The sequence below is a fragment of the Giraffa tippelskirchi genome, chromosome X, assembly GCF_054371585.1.
Source record: "Giraffa tippelskirchi isolate mGirTip1 chromosome X, T2T-mGirTip1v1.2.pri, whole genome shotgun sequence".
Classification (NCBI taxonomy): Eukaryota; Metazoa; Chordata; class Mammalia; order Artiodactyla; family Giraffidae; genus Giraffa; species Giraffa tippelskirchi.
Genome location: NC_137289.1, coordinates 50,096,090 through 50,112,461, shown reverse-complemented (window position 1 = coordinate 50,112,461; position 16,372 = coordinate 50,096,090). Strand labels below are relative to the sequence as shown.

General features: G+C 44.9%; 1 protein-coding gene across 1 annotated transcript in view; it reads right to left on the bottom strand.

Moving 5' to 3' along the window:
- COL4A6 (collagen type IV alpha 6 chain) overlaps positions 1-16,372 on the bottom strand; it is a 320,692-nt gene that overhangs the window by 26,783 nt on the left and 277,537 nt on the right. The window contains exons 14-24 of the mRNA XM_081565867.1: positions 13,914-13,973; positions 12,817-12,861; positions 12,275-12,328; positions 10,988-11,057; positions 9,849-9,956; positions 8,627-8,767; positions 7,578-7,682; positions 5,673-5,833; positions 5,006-5,185; positions 4,093-4,276; positions 1,155-1,208 (exon numbers count right to left, since the gene is read on the bottom strand). Coding sequence (XP_081421993.1) covers positions 1,155-1,208; positions 4,093-4,276; positions 5,006-5,185; positions 5,673-5,833; positions 7,578-7,682; positions 8,627-8,767; positions 9,849-9,956; positions 10,988-11,057; positions 12,275-12,328; positions 12,817-12,861; positions 13,914-13,973 — 1,162 coding nt within the window. The remainder of the gene's footprint in view (positions 1-1,154; positions 1,209-4,092; positions 4,277-5,005; positions 5,186-5,672; positions 5,834-7,577; positions 7,683-8,626; positions 8,768-9,848; positions 9,957-10,987; positions 11,058-12,274; positions 12,329-12,816; positions 12,862-13,913; positions 13,974-16,372) is intronic.

Sequence of the window (16,372 nt, the reverse complement as noted above, 5' to 3'; positions counted from 1 at the left end):
TGATGGAGCTCTTTCAGAGGGCTATTTCCCTACTGCAGAAAGATGCTCTATAAGCAAGCATCTCATGATGGATGAGATGCTTCATGGGGAGAGGGCTACCAGTCCTGCTCTCAGCTTTGGACTAGGCTGAAGAACTGCCTCCCTACGTGGCATTCTGAGAGGGACCCTGGAGAAAACTCTCCTGCCCCAACTATTTCAATAGCTCATTGACTTTAATGTATCAAACATTGTAGTTCCATTGCTTTATGGCTTAAAAAAGCAAACTGGGCAAAAGATAAATATCTCTGGGCCGGGTCCAAACATGAAGCCACCTATCCTCAATTTATCATATCAGTTTTATAGATTCTTTTCACTTGTGATTACCAGAGGAAAACAGAACCTTTAGAGGATGGGGCTGAGGACAGGCATCTGGAAGGGTTCCAGGGAAGGAAAAATAGTGAAAAAAATGGAAGATGAGATACCAGAAGGAATCAAGGGCATACTTCCCTTTTGCCTCAGACCAGTCCCGTACAACACACCACATTTGTGTATTGCAAGCAGAGGGTCAAAATGGCAAGAAGGTAAAGACTTCAAGTCATACATCTGGCTCTCTTACTTTACATCAATTCAGAGCCTTCTCCCCAACAAAGCAGAAACCAGCTCTACCCATGTTCTATTTTACAAGTGCAACAAATGACATCATTATTCAGAATTTCCCCATTAATGCCAAAACTCATCTTCAGAATCAAAAAGCAGTTCTGGTTATCAAGATCCTAACAGCTCAGTTGATTCTGGGTCAAATGAATAAATATCAGATGTGTGGATCCTTTTAGGTAACTCCCAAGGCAAGTCATGGCCTCAGTTAAGTTCGTAAATGAAGATGCTCAAGGCAGAGATTAGCGAAGCCATCAACATGCATGATGAAGGTGACCAGCCACTTGCAGAGATTGCGTGCCCACTTCCTCTGTCCACCCTCCCAGAAGAGGTGTGCTAAGGAGCCTTTGAAGCAGTGTCAGCATGAGCCTTTGTACCCCAGCCTTAGGATCACCCCTCCCCAACTCAGGCCTCCAGTGTGGTGCTCAAGCCATTGTGAATATCTGAGATAAAGTGAACAAAAAGGAAGGGAATGTGCCACCATTGGCATTTGAGAACCTCTAGACCTAGCTAGGTCTCACCTCCCTCTATGTCTAAGTCTCTTTTCCCAACCTCCTCCCTGCAGCAGCAGTCACCTAGACCAATGAAGTAAAGAAGAAAATTAAACTGAGATGGAAGTTCTTTGAGGCCCAAGGAAAGTCTTGTCTGTAGCCCACTGATCAAATTGTCTGGATAGAGTGGAGAAAACTGGCATCCACATAGGATCAAGGACACAGTAGCCACTGCAGTGATAACCTGGGTGATTGATTACTATGAGCATCTGGATCAGAGCCTCTCTGGAAACAGCTAGTTGTCTCTTTGCCCAGGTTTTGTAATAATTCACACTATTAGGTTGAAAAGCTTCAGTGACTACATTCCCTTTCCTGGCAATGTATCCTAGCCTGAGCCACAATTGGCTGGAGTGAGTACATTTAGGAACAGCATCTTCATCTTTCATGGCAACAGTTATGGCCACAATTGTAAATGTTTAGGGCCCACAGGTGAAGTGTTTTTAAATCTGTGTGGAAAGAAAGCTTGGTTCGAGGAGTTATATTTGGTGGCCATAGAGAGAAAAAGAAGGCTAATGCTCTTAATTGAAGTCACTTTTTGGAATGTCTTGGTACTGCAACAAGAATATTTTCTGCATAAGGCATCTCCCAGGCTATATAGCTTATTTAGATCACTAGATTCTTGAGAACTTTCTAGGCCCAGAGATAGTGAAGTTTGGAACAGAAATGGTCCCGTCGGCTTCCTTCTGTTGACTCAGCCTGTTTTCAAGCAGTTTGAATGTTGATAATATCCAAATTTGAGTGTATCTAAGTTTATAGGTACCATGTTAATATAACTCAGTTTAAAACCTAGTTGCCTGCCAAATGGGTTGACCTAGAGTGAAGATCCAGTTGGCAGAGGGGCAGTGAAATGACCATGAGTAATGTCTCTGGGAACAAAGGTGGAAGCAAAATTGTAGCTGACACCAGGACTTCCTAAAGGAAGCATATTTTGTTTGATAAAATTCCTCACAATCTTGCTGTAGGGAAAGATGAGGGGAAGGGATAGGGAGTTTGGGATGGACATGTACACACTGTTATATTTAAAATGGAAAACCAACAAGGACCTACTGTATAGCACAGGGATCTCTGCTCAATATTATGCGGCGGCCTGGATGGGAGGGGAGTTTAGGGGAGAATGGATACATGTATATGAACGGCTGAGTCCCTTCGCTGTTCACCTGAAACTATCATAACATTGTTTGTTAATTGGATATATCCTAATACAAAATAAAAGGTTGAAAAAAAATTCTTCACAACCTTAAGAGGAATACTGACTTGGACTGAAATACTGACTTGGCTTTAAGAGTCTTAAATCATCAGTTTCTAACTTGTACTATTATATCAATTCACAAAAGTACATTTTAAAACAAATACATTTTTACAAGACCTGGTATCGGTCTTCTTTTTTGTAATTCTTCAAGGTGACAAGGTGGAAAGAGGAGACATATATCTAAGAAAAAGCCTCTTGGTTATGGGGAAGGCCCTTTTGTCTGCGAGTGTGTATATTAGTCTCTTGTGGAATACTACACTATACTAGGCAGATTGAGAAACACTAAAAATGATTATTCTCTTTCCTTAGTATCCAGAGGCTTATAATGAGTTAGAAACAGTAAAAATATTAATGGAAGGAAATATATAATCTAACTGGCAATGACATACCGTAAGAGTCAAGAGAAAGCTTAGTGGAAGAATTAGGGCTTATGTTGAACACTGAAAGTTGGATGGGATGTGAGTACATAGACAAAAGAAGAGTATCCCAGAAAAAAGGCAACATGGGCAAAATGTTGGAGATGGAAATGAATATACTTTTTGTGGCGACAGTGAGAGAAACTGTTGTTTTAGTGTTTGGTTTTAATTATGAAGAGTATGAAATAAGGCCAGGTTAGAGAGGTTGGTTGTGTCCATGTCTGGAGACTTTTGAATTTCAGCCTAAGGAGTTTCAGTAGAGTGTTTCTCTGTTCAGTAGAAACCATTTGTGGCTTTGGCCTAGGGGAGTAACGTGAGGGAATCGGCACTTTACAGATATAAAATTGGTAGCATTGTTCCTAGTGGATTTGAGTGGGGGAAGTCCAGAAGTAGGAGATATAAAACTACTTAGGAAATTGTCATTCATTCATCCATCCATCCATCCCAACAAGCATATAGGTATTTGATAAGCTAGACATGAGATAACAAGAGCTTAATACCGAGAAGAGGAAGGGAAGATTATAAGAGGCATTGCAAATGAAGGATACGAGACAAATTTTAAGTTTTGCAACTTCAGATGACGATAAGAAGTGTGGTACCACTAATGGGAACATAGAAGTTGTGGAAACACAGAAGTTGGGATGAAGAGCTGCTCTAGCTGTGTGCAAGAAGGGAAATTATTAGCATAGCACTTTAACAATCTATAAGCAGAACTATCATTCTATAATTCCTGAAATTCAAGTAGAAAAAGAAGTGATGTAAATAGGAGGGATTTAAAGTATGAAATGGAAATCAGACTAGATAGAACTAGGGTCTTTTCTCAATCTGAGATCTTATGAATTAAGGAAAGGTTCTTCCCTGCTGATATTACCATACAACTTAGAGGATACCTTTATTGTCCAATTTCCACTTATTTCTTTCATGACACTTGTAATAAATGGTCATCCAGCTTCTGTCTGAAATGTTCCAGAGATGATGGGCTCATAACCTCCCAAAGCAACTCTTTTGGACTTTTGGACTGTTCTACTAGGAAGTTTTTCACTAAGTACAGCTGAAATCTCTATTGTTCTGTGTACCTGTACCACAGTGCAACTACGATCCCTTTTCCACATGAAAACTCTCTAGAGGATTGAAAGCAGTGATTACAATTAGTCTTCTTATGACACATTTCATGCATCTAGGTCATATCTATACTCAAGGAGTCAGTTTTCCAAGCCCAAAGCCATTGGATTCACTGACTCACCTGGAACTCCACGGGGGCCTGGTTGCCCTGGTAAACCATCTACTCCTTTATCTCCAGGAAGTCCATGAGGTCCAGGAGCCCCTGGTAGCCCAATTCCTGGGGGGCCAGTTGGACCAGTGTGGCCTTTTTCACCAGGAAGTCCTGGTAATCCCTTTTCACCGGGGAAGCCCTGTGCACCATCACCCTAGACAACACATAGGAAAGGATGAAAGTGTGACTTAAAGACACATCTACAGAGCCCTCTGACCGTAGGAAAGAGACACATAACCAGTGGGAGCAAGGCTTATTTTTTTTTTTTCAGTTAAAATTCCTTATCACTCTAGTTTTTCAATCAGTTCCTCTGAGTTGAGTGAGTGAGTGAAGTCGCTTGGTCATGTCCAACTCTTTGTGACCCCATGGACTGTCGCCTACCAAGCTGGGATTTTCCAGGCAAGAATACTGGAGTGGGTTGCCATTTCCTTCTCCAGGAGATCTTCCCCACCCAGGGATTGAACCTGGGTCTCCCGCATTGTAGACAGACGCTTTACCGTCTGAGCCACCAGGGAAGTCTGAGTTGAGGTAACGGGAATGAAGCTTGTCAACCCTGCGTGATCTGATAATGCAAAAGGTTCCAGGTGAGGAGGGGCAGAGATAACAACCCTGGAGGCGGGGCAGGGGTTGGTCACAGAAAGCAGCTGGATTGCCTGCAAGGGAAATCTCCTAAGAAACTGAAGCATTTTAAGTGATAATGGTCAATTGTCACTAGCATTTATCAAGTGAGCCAATGACCCATTCTGAGAAAAAGAGTCCCATTTTGCAGAAAGGAAAAGCACAGTATTAGTGGCAGAGGTAGGAAGCTGCCATCAGCCTCCTTCCACCGCCAAGTCAAGTGTGAGGATTTATAGCACTAGTCACCCAAGAAGAATCAACTTACCAGAAGGCCTGGCAGCCCTGGTAAACCTGGTATTCCATCCTTGCCTGGGGCTCCTGTCTCACCAGGGAGCCCCTGGGGGCCAGGATCACCTTGCTCTCCTGGCATCCCTGATCCTGTGCTGAGAGTTGGGTCCCCTTTCTTTCCTTTAGGGCCTGTTGGACCTCGAGGCCCAAATACACCCTGACAAAAAGAGAAGGGAATGATCAGGAGATACCGACTTCATGGAATTTTATTACCTGGCATAGATTTGACCTAAAACACGTCTTTGGGTACATTTTGGCATAAAAAATGGACACTGGATTGTGTCACCACCTTGGATTATCATTGCCCATTTATTTTCTTACCCTTTCTAAGTTTTGAAATCTTTGAGGATGGGAACGTTGCCTTAATTCAAATTTTATTTTCAAGGCCTGACACAGTATGAGGCAAATGTAAGTTATTTTGTGGAAGGAAGGGAGAGAGGAAGGGAGGGAACACAGGTAGGTTAAAGCAGAAAGGGACTTTCAAGATAGCTAAGCAGACTTCTTCACATTACACATCAAAACCCTGAAGCTTTGCTTTATCCCCTTCTTTCTTTTATATGTTTTAAGAAAGTGCTTGTTGAGGAGTGAGGGACATTTGACAAACTCCCATTTGCTTCCTCAGGGCCAAGTTTGGTAAGACTTACTGGATCCCCTGATGGGCCCTGTGCACCCCCAGAGCCTGGATCACCTTTGGTTCCTTTAAGACCTGGAAGGCCCAGGAGTCCTGGTGGCCCAGGCAGGCCTGGCTCCCCAGGTGGCCCCATGTTGGGGACACCACCATCACAAGCACAAAAACCTGGGTCCCCTGGAGGAAAAATAAAAAAAGACAACATTAAACTAAGTGGGCCATCTTTAAAGAAGAAGGAAGACCCACCAGTTGTAATTTGTGACTTGAACAACTCCATGGAGGGAATCAGAAGGCCTGCAGAGAACAGACACGAATGAACTAGCTTCACTCTCCATCAAAATACATCTGTGTTAGTGATTTGGATTTCATTCATCTAGGGTAGAGCCCAGTCTACTGTGCTGTCAGAGTTGAGAACCACTGACCTATACTAATCAGCTGAGAGTCTGGAATCCAAGCTACTTGAAAGTTCTATTCACCAAAATGTCTTTTGTACACAGAGACAATGCCAAAGAAATTAATGATAGAGAGTTCAGCAAAGCATCTTTGAATAGATAGCACGGAGTCACTAGGTCTGTAGCCCAGCCACCTAGACCTTCTGTGCTTACGGTCTAAGAAAAGAGACTTTGGGCCAACATAGGTGACTCTGAGTTTCCCTAAGATCCCAAAGGGCCTCTTCCTACTTTTAGAAAATTGATAATCACTTGATAGTCACTGAAACTCTGAAAGGACCATCTCTTCTCCAAATAATCGTTTTTCAAGTGTCATCCATGGACCTCCTGCCTGAGTTTGAGTCACCTGGGATGCTTGTTTACAAGACAGCTTGCTGGGCCTCACCCTAAGACTAATCAATCAGACTCTCAGGTGGCCAGATCCAAGAATCTAATTTGTAGTCATCTCCCCATGGTGATTCTCATGTCTAGTGAATCAGCTGAGAATCACTATCATCATTCCAGACTTAGAGAGAGAAAGAAAACCTTCTGGCACCATGGGAATATAGAAAGAGCGGCATTAGAATTGGCCCTGTTTTTAAGTATGAGAATGGTATCAAGAAGCACACTAGCTCTGCAGTAAGTCAGGGAAAAACCAAAATTGGCACCCCAGGTCAAGACTTGCAATTTAATATCCTTTGCCCCCAGCAGTCTTCCCTGTGTCTAAAAAGTAGAGATGGAGCTTTCAAAAATGTCTGAATGAGCTCCTATACTTAGGTAGTGCCATTTTATGATAGGGCAATGAGAACGGAGAGGAGTGAGTGAAAACCTATCTGAAGTTGAGGAGAGCTGTAAATTCCTTTGAGAAGAGATCTTGGCACCTGAATCCCCCAGGTCATCTCCAAACCTCTCTTCAGCAACTGTTGACACTTTCACCTCTTCCTCCACCTTGACCTGGGCTGCAACTATTATAAACTGATTTATTTACACTTTAGCATCTGCCCCTTAGAGTTGAAACAGAGGAATGGCCGAAAGACAGCAGGAAGATGGAGTGCGCAGGACAGCTGAAGGCTGGGGCAATGAGTCAGTCCTTCAGCATCAGTGGGGATTGGAGTTGTTTTCTTGGAGCCAGCTGGCTTTTTCAGAGGTTCAGGTCTTGGCCTTTCCTGCAGGCTGAAGGTAATGATAAGTGACTTCCTGCCTTGGCCAAGCTGCCTTGGCCTTGCAAACCAAGAGGGGTTACAGGATATGCAGAATAGCTTCTACAGGTGGAGGGGCAGGAAGAATGGCCTGGGGGCCACTTTGTCCTATGCAACCTCAATCGCCAATCTCAGTCTTAGAGCTCCAAACATAGCACTTTCGACAATCTTATAATCACATCAAGATCCAAAGTTGCTCCTGTTTGGGTTCCCAAGGCTGTTGGTTGGCTCCTTCCCAGGGGGCCTTCTCCAAGGAGTTTGGGAAACAAGGAAACCTAAGCAGACAAAGATCACCTTTAATTCCTTTGAAGCCTGGGTGTCCTTTTGGACCGCGTTCTCCTCGGAGTCCCGGCAATCCTGGTTCTGTGCTCTGTAGGGTTCCTGCCTCAGATGCTGCACCTTCAGGAAGAAGGAACATAAAAGCTTGGCAACTTACAAGAACCTGGGCTCATGCGCCTTAGCACAGCAGCTCAGTCACCAAGAATCTGGGAGCATCAATTATCAAAACAGAGATACCCTCCCCCCAAAAAACTCAAGACAGGGACCCAAGTCTGTAGCAATTTCCCAACTCTATTGGCTCAATTCACTCTACTTCTACTAGTTACAGGACATTCTCTATGTTCCAGGCACTGGACTAGATAGCGGGGACATGAAAATAAGCAAGGCAGCTTCATCCCTGTGTCTATCCCAGGAAGTCCTCTTAGGACAAAAGAGGAGATGGGGGCGAGCTGCAGCGGTCAGGGGATGTAGGTTACAAAGAAACATGCAGGGTGTATTTCTAGCCTTTTTTCTTAGAATCTAGAGTCTCATCCTCAGGTAGGTGATCTAAGAAGAATAAGCCCTGTGGAAGCTTTCAGCAGCCATCTATGAAGATCCCCTGGAGGAGGAAATGACAACCCACTCCAGTATTCTTGCCTGGGAAATCCCATGGACAGAGGAGCCTGGTGGGCCCCAGTCCATGGGGTCGCAAACAGTTGGACACAACTTAGCACACAGAGACATGAAGATCCAGGCTTGGTTTCTAATTTCTCGAGCTTTCAGCCCATCCCGCTGGAGCCCTGAGGACCAGGGAAAGCTTAAAAGAGCAGATTCTGCTCCTTCGAGAGCTACCAGTCCACAGGCTTAGGGGCTGAGAACAGTGAGGGGTGAAATGAAATGACTACAGAAGTCGGAAGGCATTAGGGAGTGTCTGGTCATTGAGATGGACCTCGCTTGTCTGCCTTGATGAACACTCTGACTGCTGTGGTCCCTAACCTGTGAAATGCTCCCTCCCTCAAAAATAAGGACTGTTCTACAGTCTGGATCACACGTGAATCTCAAGACCAAAGGGAGAAACAACTTACCAGGTGGGCCAGGTAGGCCTGGCAGGCCTGGCAAACCATCTCTGCCAGGGAGACCAGCTGCCCCCGTTGTGGTGCGGCCGGGGTTTCCTTGTTCCCCCTTCAGGCCTAAATCTCCCTGGGGCCCCAGAGCACCGGGGCCACCTGGAAGGATAAGCCCACACAAAAATGTTAATCACATCAGCCTCCTCTTCAGGGGAGTCCAATTGGTGCCATATGTTAGACACTAACTCCAAGGAAGAGTTTGGGAAAGCATTTGCCTGTCTCCTGCAGCTAAGTTAAAAGGGTCCCTAGGAATCATCTAGCCTAACCTCCTGGGAAACAGAGGCCCAAAGATGTACAGAAACATGGTCAATGGCCTAGAACTTCTCAGTGGCAAACATGAGAGAGAAAACTGGGTCTCCAGCCCCCCATTTCTAGATTTTTTTCCACCTTGGTGCTGGGATCAGCTGTACCTCCTCCAAGGGGCTAGTTTTTTTTTTTAATTTTAATTTTTTGGCTGTGCCATATGGCATGTGGGATCTTAGTTCCCCAACCAGGGATCAAACCTGTGCCCCCTGCATTGGAAGCATGGAGTCTTAACCACTGGACTGCCAGGAAGTCCCTCAAGGGGCTGTTTTAAAAGCATAGGTATCCTTACAGAGGCCCATCTCTGAGGAATTTAGGAACTGCTGTTTTTACAAGGAATGTCTGGCTTTATATTTGGGACATCAGTGCCTCCCAGACTCTGGTATGCCCTTTCTCTTTTTACTGCTAATAGAGTGACCTATGGGTGTGTGCCTCTAATGACTGTTTCAAGGGCATCATCCACAGGATCCTGGGGCCATTTACTGCCTGGGTTAAGCACACAGTGAAGGTCTGGGTACAAACTTTCCTCCAGGCTTTTGTTAGCTCCTTCTGGCAAGCATCAGCTGCAATGACACATCCACAGAAGAGCGACAGGGCTTCAGCAGTCTAACCCCGGCCCCCTCATTGATGGTCCTAGGCCTCACTGATGGCCTGCCTATCTATGGTACATTATTGAGGCCAAAGGAATGCTGCTTACCCAGGCCCTTTTCTTATGTACATTTGGCCTTGCACTCATAGTGGGGAGCTTACTGACTAGGTCTACCTTTCTTTTGACTTTGGTTAACTAAGTCCCCAGACTAGAGGTATAGCAGGGGATGCTGAGTGCCAGAGTGGATAGAGGACTAATCTGTGCAGGGGGTGGGTTGGTTTGTTTCACCTGGTAAAGCTGGTAATCCAGGGGCGCCAGGAGGGCCAGGTAGGCCCTGTATGCCTTCATCTCCTTTAAGGCCTGGGAGGCCTGGCATACCAGGGTCTCCAGGATAACCTGGCATTGCAAAGGAAAAAAAAAGCAGTAAGCAAACCAAAGGAGGCCCACAAATGTCACAAAATGCCTCAAAAGAGTTGCAAGGAGATGTTCTCAGGTTGGAAGTGCCTTTCTTGCCCTTCACAGGTCTCCCAGATGCTAATGTGCTCATGTGATGATGGGCCTATTTGAGCTAAGGCTCTCCTAATGTTCAGAATTGGACTGGTTAGGGCTTGCCTTCCATGGTAAGATCTGATAAGTACTAGGAAAGTTCTCCTACCACTAGTAATCTTCTGTCATGCCTCAAATGTCTACCATTTGGGTTAAGGTGTTGAGGTGTACCCTTCAAGTTATACACAGGTTTCTTGGTCATGGAACACAGGAAGCCACTGTCAACCACCAACACCTCAGCTTTAATGAGTTTACCAGACAGGGCATGGGCCTGAGAGGATGTGAGGAGAGGGATTAGTTAGGAGATCTGAGTGGACAGGTACTATAGCAGAAGCCTTTGGTTGAGCATCTGGATCTCTGGAGAAGCCAAAAGGAAGAATTGGACACATATAGTAACGACAACAAGGAGAGATAAAGACAAACTTCCAAAGTGTCATACTACTGAGCATTGTTGACCACTTGTTCCCTTAGCCAAAGATACTTTCTCACTTCCTGTGAAATTGTCAAGCTCAAGCATGCATGGGATCACATACATGAGACTCTGTGTGTCCCATTGCATCAGGCTGAAGTTACCCTAGCTGAGAGGATATGAATCCTTTCCTAAGCATCACTAGGAGAACCATTTTTAGCTAATCGAGACCCAGGCCAATGCAAATTCCAGATTGGTGACCTAACACAAACACGGATTAATGGGGGATTGGCTTGTTTGCCTAAAACACTGGAGTTCAATTTATTTCCCAAGTTCAGGATCCATGAATGGCCCTTGTGAGTGTTGGGTTTAACAGCAATCCAGTGGCTGACACAGTATCCTTTAAATAATTACAGGGGATATAGAATTCAACTTTCTGTTTTTCCCCACTCAACTCAATGAAAAGTTGCACCTGAGATCACAGCACCATCTGTATCGATGAAAATATCTGGGCCTGGCAAGCCAATGCCACCTTTTTCACCCTGCAAAGATTAAATACATTAAACACAAATATTTCTGTGACCTCATCACCTAAGATCACGTTCCCTCAAAACCATTCCCCGAGACAATGAAAGATTCCTCTTTCTGTAACCCCTTATTTTGAGGGCCAAATTGTCCATAGGCTAATTTCAAAGTCCAATAAATTTAAGCTGAAGGTGACACAAGGCAGGCCAGAGGCCTGACACTCAACTGCAAATCTCTCGAGGACAAGGGGTCCTGATTTATGTTGCAACCTGACTCCAGGACAATCTGCTTCTGGACCTGGGAAACATATTGCAGGCAGAGACAATATGGCTATATTCAAGAGGTGCTGAGGAGGGAACAGAGTTTTAACTTTCTTTCCCATGTTTGGCAGGCTTGAAACTCTGCTACTGTCACTGCCCTTGTTATTGGATGACTTCAAGCTGAGGAAGTCAAAAGAGTCCTTCTTTTCTCAAAAGAGGGACTCAGGTACCAAAATCAGATAGAGTGGCATATCCAGGGTGGGGTGGCAGGAGCCACTTGCCCCAGGTTCAGGCAACAAGGGGGGGGGTGTATTGTCTGAAAGAATTTAAGAATGATAACAAAACCCCAAAGTTGCTGATTCTAAATGATATCAAGAATAGAATATTTCTCCTTGTAGGGATGGATTTGCTCCCACACCCTGACCGCCACTTTTTAGTCTACCACTGATCAAGTCGTGTCTAAGGAATGGTCATCAGCTTTGTGTGTTCAAAGTAGCTTGCATGCATTTGGGGTAAAAAGGGTGACATCTAAAATATCAAAACACTAAAAAATACCCCATCTCATTACGTAGGCATTTGCTATGATCTAAATGTTTGTGTCCCCTGAAAATTCATGTTGAAAACCGAATGCCCAAGGTGATGATATTAGGTGGTGAGGCCTTTGGGAGGTGACTAGGTCATGAGGGCAGAACTCCCACCATTAGGAGCTAGCTTGTCCCTTCCACCTTGAGGACACTGTTACAAGTAGGCAGTTTGCAAGCCAGAAGAGGATCGTCACCAGAACTCAACCATACTGGCACTCTGATGTCAGATTTCCAGCCTCCAGAACTATGAGGAATAAATTTCTCTTGTTTATAAGTCACCCAGTCTGTGATATTTTGTTATAGCAGCCCAAATGGACAAAATAGCATTTATACTAATTCCTTACCCTTCCATCTTCCCAATCCTGGATTTTCACTTCCCACCAGCGTTACCTTAATTCCTGGGAATCCATTAAGCCCGGGGAAACCTGAAGATCCCTTCCTGCCCTGTGAAAGAAACATAGTTACAACTAAATTGAGTGTCTAAGAGCATAAGAGAGGTTGGTTTTTGGATTAGGCCAGGACAAATGGCACAGGGATTTTGGCTGGCATTCCAGAACATGCATAGATTGTACCTGACTCTGGAAGCCATAAAATATTCCAGGAAGCAATATGGTGCTAGGTAGCCAACTTGCATGTTAGGGGGTACAAAGACCACAAGGCTAGAGATGAATATAAGCAGGCTGGCCTGGCTAGGCCCTGATATCATGTTAAAGAAGTATGACTGCATTATGGCACCGAACTTACTGCACACTCATCTTCTTGGGTAAAAACCAAAGAAGTGAGTGGCTGAGATTCTATCAACCCAAGAGAGGCAGACAATTTGCATTATAAGCAGTGTTTCCCTTTGGATGGATGGTCATGTTAAGTAAAGTAGGAGGGCCTTCTGGTCAGGATTTTATACACTGAGACTTTAATGATATTAGCCAAAATACCTGACTCCCTGGAGGGCCTTGGACTCCTTCTAAACCCATGGGACCCTGTAAAAAGAATAGAGGTACCTTAGAAAGATTAATAGCCCACAGTAGACAAAGCCACTAGACTTACATAACAAAGCTCTCCAACTGAGTTCAGGATTTAGCAGCCCCTAAAATCAGGTAAGAGAATGTTCCTAGACTTGGCTTAATGACTTCTTTCTATGCACTAATCCATCAGGCTGAATAGAAGCACAGGGAATTTTTAAAGAGCTAAATAAATGGAAACATTTTAAGTAGTAGGTGGAATTTGGTAGAAGGGCTGGGTGGTATTATAGTTAGTCTGCATTAGTTCCAAGTCATGAGATTTTTAAATAGATTGTGGGAGGGTCTCTTGTCTCTCACCCCAAATGCATTCTTTGTTGGCGATTATATGTTTTCAAGACAAGGGAGTAGAGGAGAGTGGAGAAAGAAATGGCAGCCTAATGGATGAACATTGCTGAATACTCAAGACTCTTAACAAGCTTCATGACCAAGCTAAAAACACAATGAATTAATTCTCTGAAATGTTGCTTCTTTAAGGTGAAGGTTGGCCAGTTGTTTACAAGCTAAGACCCAAGTGCCTGAAGCTAGGAATCAGAGAGGCTAACAGTTAGCTCTCCACTTGAAGTGAGATTATTATTGGAAACTATTGACTTCAAATTCACTATGTTCTAGAACTTCCCAGGCTTGTTTCTGTTCTATAAAAATTGCACTTGGGCCTCTCTCTTGCATTCTTGCAAATTGCCCCCTCCCAGGATAGGATGGAATGAAAGTAAGAAAACATTCACATCATTCTTTAGCCCAGAAGATAATTACACATGAGGACAAAAAGAGAGTAAATGGGCTGAGGAGCCCCTGGTGTAGAAGGTACATCATTCCTTATTCAAAGGAACCACTAAGTCAAGGGAGTGGGGCAGAGAAGAGGAAGATGACTAAGGGACCTGACTGAAGGTTGAGAATGAGAAATAAGAGAAGCTTAGGAGTCTATGAGGTTATACAATAGAAAGATGCAAACAAGAAAGAAAATGGACCAGCTGACTTCACAGATCCAGGTAAGCAATATTCCACATTCATACCCTAGGTCCCGGCAAACCAGGAATTCCCTTTTCTCCTTTTTCTCCAGCAATTCCAAATCCCTAAAGGAAAAAAGAAACCACAAATTATTACATTGATTTCCTCATAGGTCTCCTGGCTCCGTCCAAAGTGAAAGTGTTAGTCACTCAGTCATGTCCGACTCTTTGTGACCCCATGGACTGTAGCCCGCCAGGCTCCTCTGTCCATGGGGATTCTCCAGGCAAGAATACTGGAGTGGGTTGCCATTTCCTCCTCCAGGGGATCTTCCCGACCCAGGGATTGAACCCACGTCTCCTGCATTGACAGGTGGATTCCTTACCACTGAGCCACCTGGGAAGCTCATTTCTATCTAGGCATGGTCTAGAACCTTGCAGGCCTTAGGAACACTCCCAGAGGGACTGCATGATGGTCACCAACCCCACCTGCCCTGCTCACAGGAGGTGAGGGCATGCAGCCATGGACATGACTTGAGGATCTTCTAGGGACAAGCAGAAATCCCAAAAGCAGAGTGAATGAGAGCACTTCCTCACCTCTGGGTCCAGGGCAATCATATTCCCGAGATATGGAAGAATTTATTGCTAAAGTGGATAAAGTCTTTCAATTACAAACGTAATTGAGTTACTTTGCTGTCAGTGTTTAAAATTGGACTTTCTGGAGCATAAATTTTGGCAAATAGCATTTAGGCCTATTAAGAGAGTAAAGAAGGCAGTGAAATCTTCTCACAAGGAAGCTTGTGAAAGACACTAAATGTTATGGCACATGTCCTGTTGTCCTCTTGATGTGATCCGGCTCAGCTGGTTGTAAAAAGCACTGCTCCAAACCCATTTGTAGAATAGTTTTTTTTCCTTCTTCTTTCATACTCACAGCGTTCCCATGGATACAGTTGCTTGGATAGCCCTTAGCTTTCTAGGCCCAAGTTTGTTCTTTTTTTTTCTAATGTGAGTTGTTTTTCTTGTTGTTGTTGTGGTTGTTGAGGTGAGGAGTGTATGTCTGTTAAGGATCCAATTCAAAGCAGGCTGTGGTTCCTACTTATCTTTTCTCTTTTCTACATCTACAGTTAGGAGTCAAATAGCTCAGCCCTCACGCTGAATAGAATTTCTATTTGAATGGCTTGTGGGTCAAACTGAATGCAAACTTCTTTGAAATCTTAGGTCTGCAGCTCAAATTGGACACCAAGGCATGCTGCCCCCCGGTGGCATGTATCTAGCGGCGTCTGAAGTCAAATGCTTCATGGAGCCTTCCCTGGCCTATGGAAGGAAGCTATGGCAGCCTGGAATTTTCCAGGCAAGAGTACTGGAGTGGGTTGCCATTTCCTTCTCCAGGGGATCTTCCCGACCCAGGGATAGAACCCAGGTGTCCCACATTGCAGGCAGATGCTTTACCCTCTGCACCACCAGGGAAGCCCCTGGCAGCCCAAGCTGCCCCCAAACTCTTCAAGCACTAAAATGGGTTCTGGATGAAAGTCTATGAGCAAAAGGTCTATATCACATTCACTTCTGTCTCCTCCAAGGCATGTTACTGTAGGCTGAACACACACAAGGTGGTCCAATACATATTTGTTGAATTAAATGGAACAGTGACCCAGGGAACAAAAGTGTTCAAAAGGGTGAGAGGAAGAATTTCCAGGAACCATCTCACAGCCCCCACCTATCTTGTCCACAGTTGTAAAGACAAAGGGGCCTTGTCCTTCTTCATAAAGCAGAAGGAGCCTCTGGACTCTTGCTTTCTCAGAGAGAGGGTCTGAGAACATGAGCTACAATGTGAACAAAAATAAATACACACAGTGTTTAAAAAGGAAAAAAAAATTATAAAGCAATTTGTGTTTGGGGGGGTTAAAGCCAATAAAACATAGATGACTTGGCAAGATATTGGGCTGTAGACTCAGCTTGTCTCTCAGCACATGGAGGTCCCATACAAGGCCCTGCTGAACAAGCTGTTCTAGTAAGATGACCTGGGCCCCGGCCCTGTCCCAGTCAGTGCTTGTCATGACCTGACTTGCACCCACTGCTCCCACACCCTTTCTCAGCCATGGCCAAGAATGCCTCATTAGAGAACTAGCTTAGCTGTTTACAGGTCTGCTCTCTAGGGCCTTGGTCTCCTGGTATTTTTGGTTCAAGGATATTAGTGGCTCTGTAAAAACTCAGCTTCAATCACATGGCCAGGAGTTGAGGGGGGTCGGCAGGATGAGGAGTGTGGTGTGAGAAAAAGGTGAGCTGCAAACACTAGGCTGCAACCAGGGGGTGTCAGGCCCCACTGTGGAGTGAAAGACACTTTGGCCCTGGGTCCTCAGAGACCTGCTGGCCCAAGAGGCAGGCTGCCAGGGTGGTCACCCTCTGCCCAGGCTCCTCTCCCAGCCGGCAGGATGAGGAGTGTGGTGTGAGAAAAAGGTGAGCTGCAAACACTAGGCTGCAACCAGGGGGTGTCAGGCCCCACTGTGGAGTGAAAGACACTTTGGCCCTGG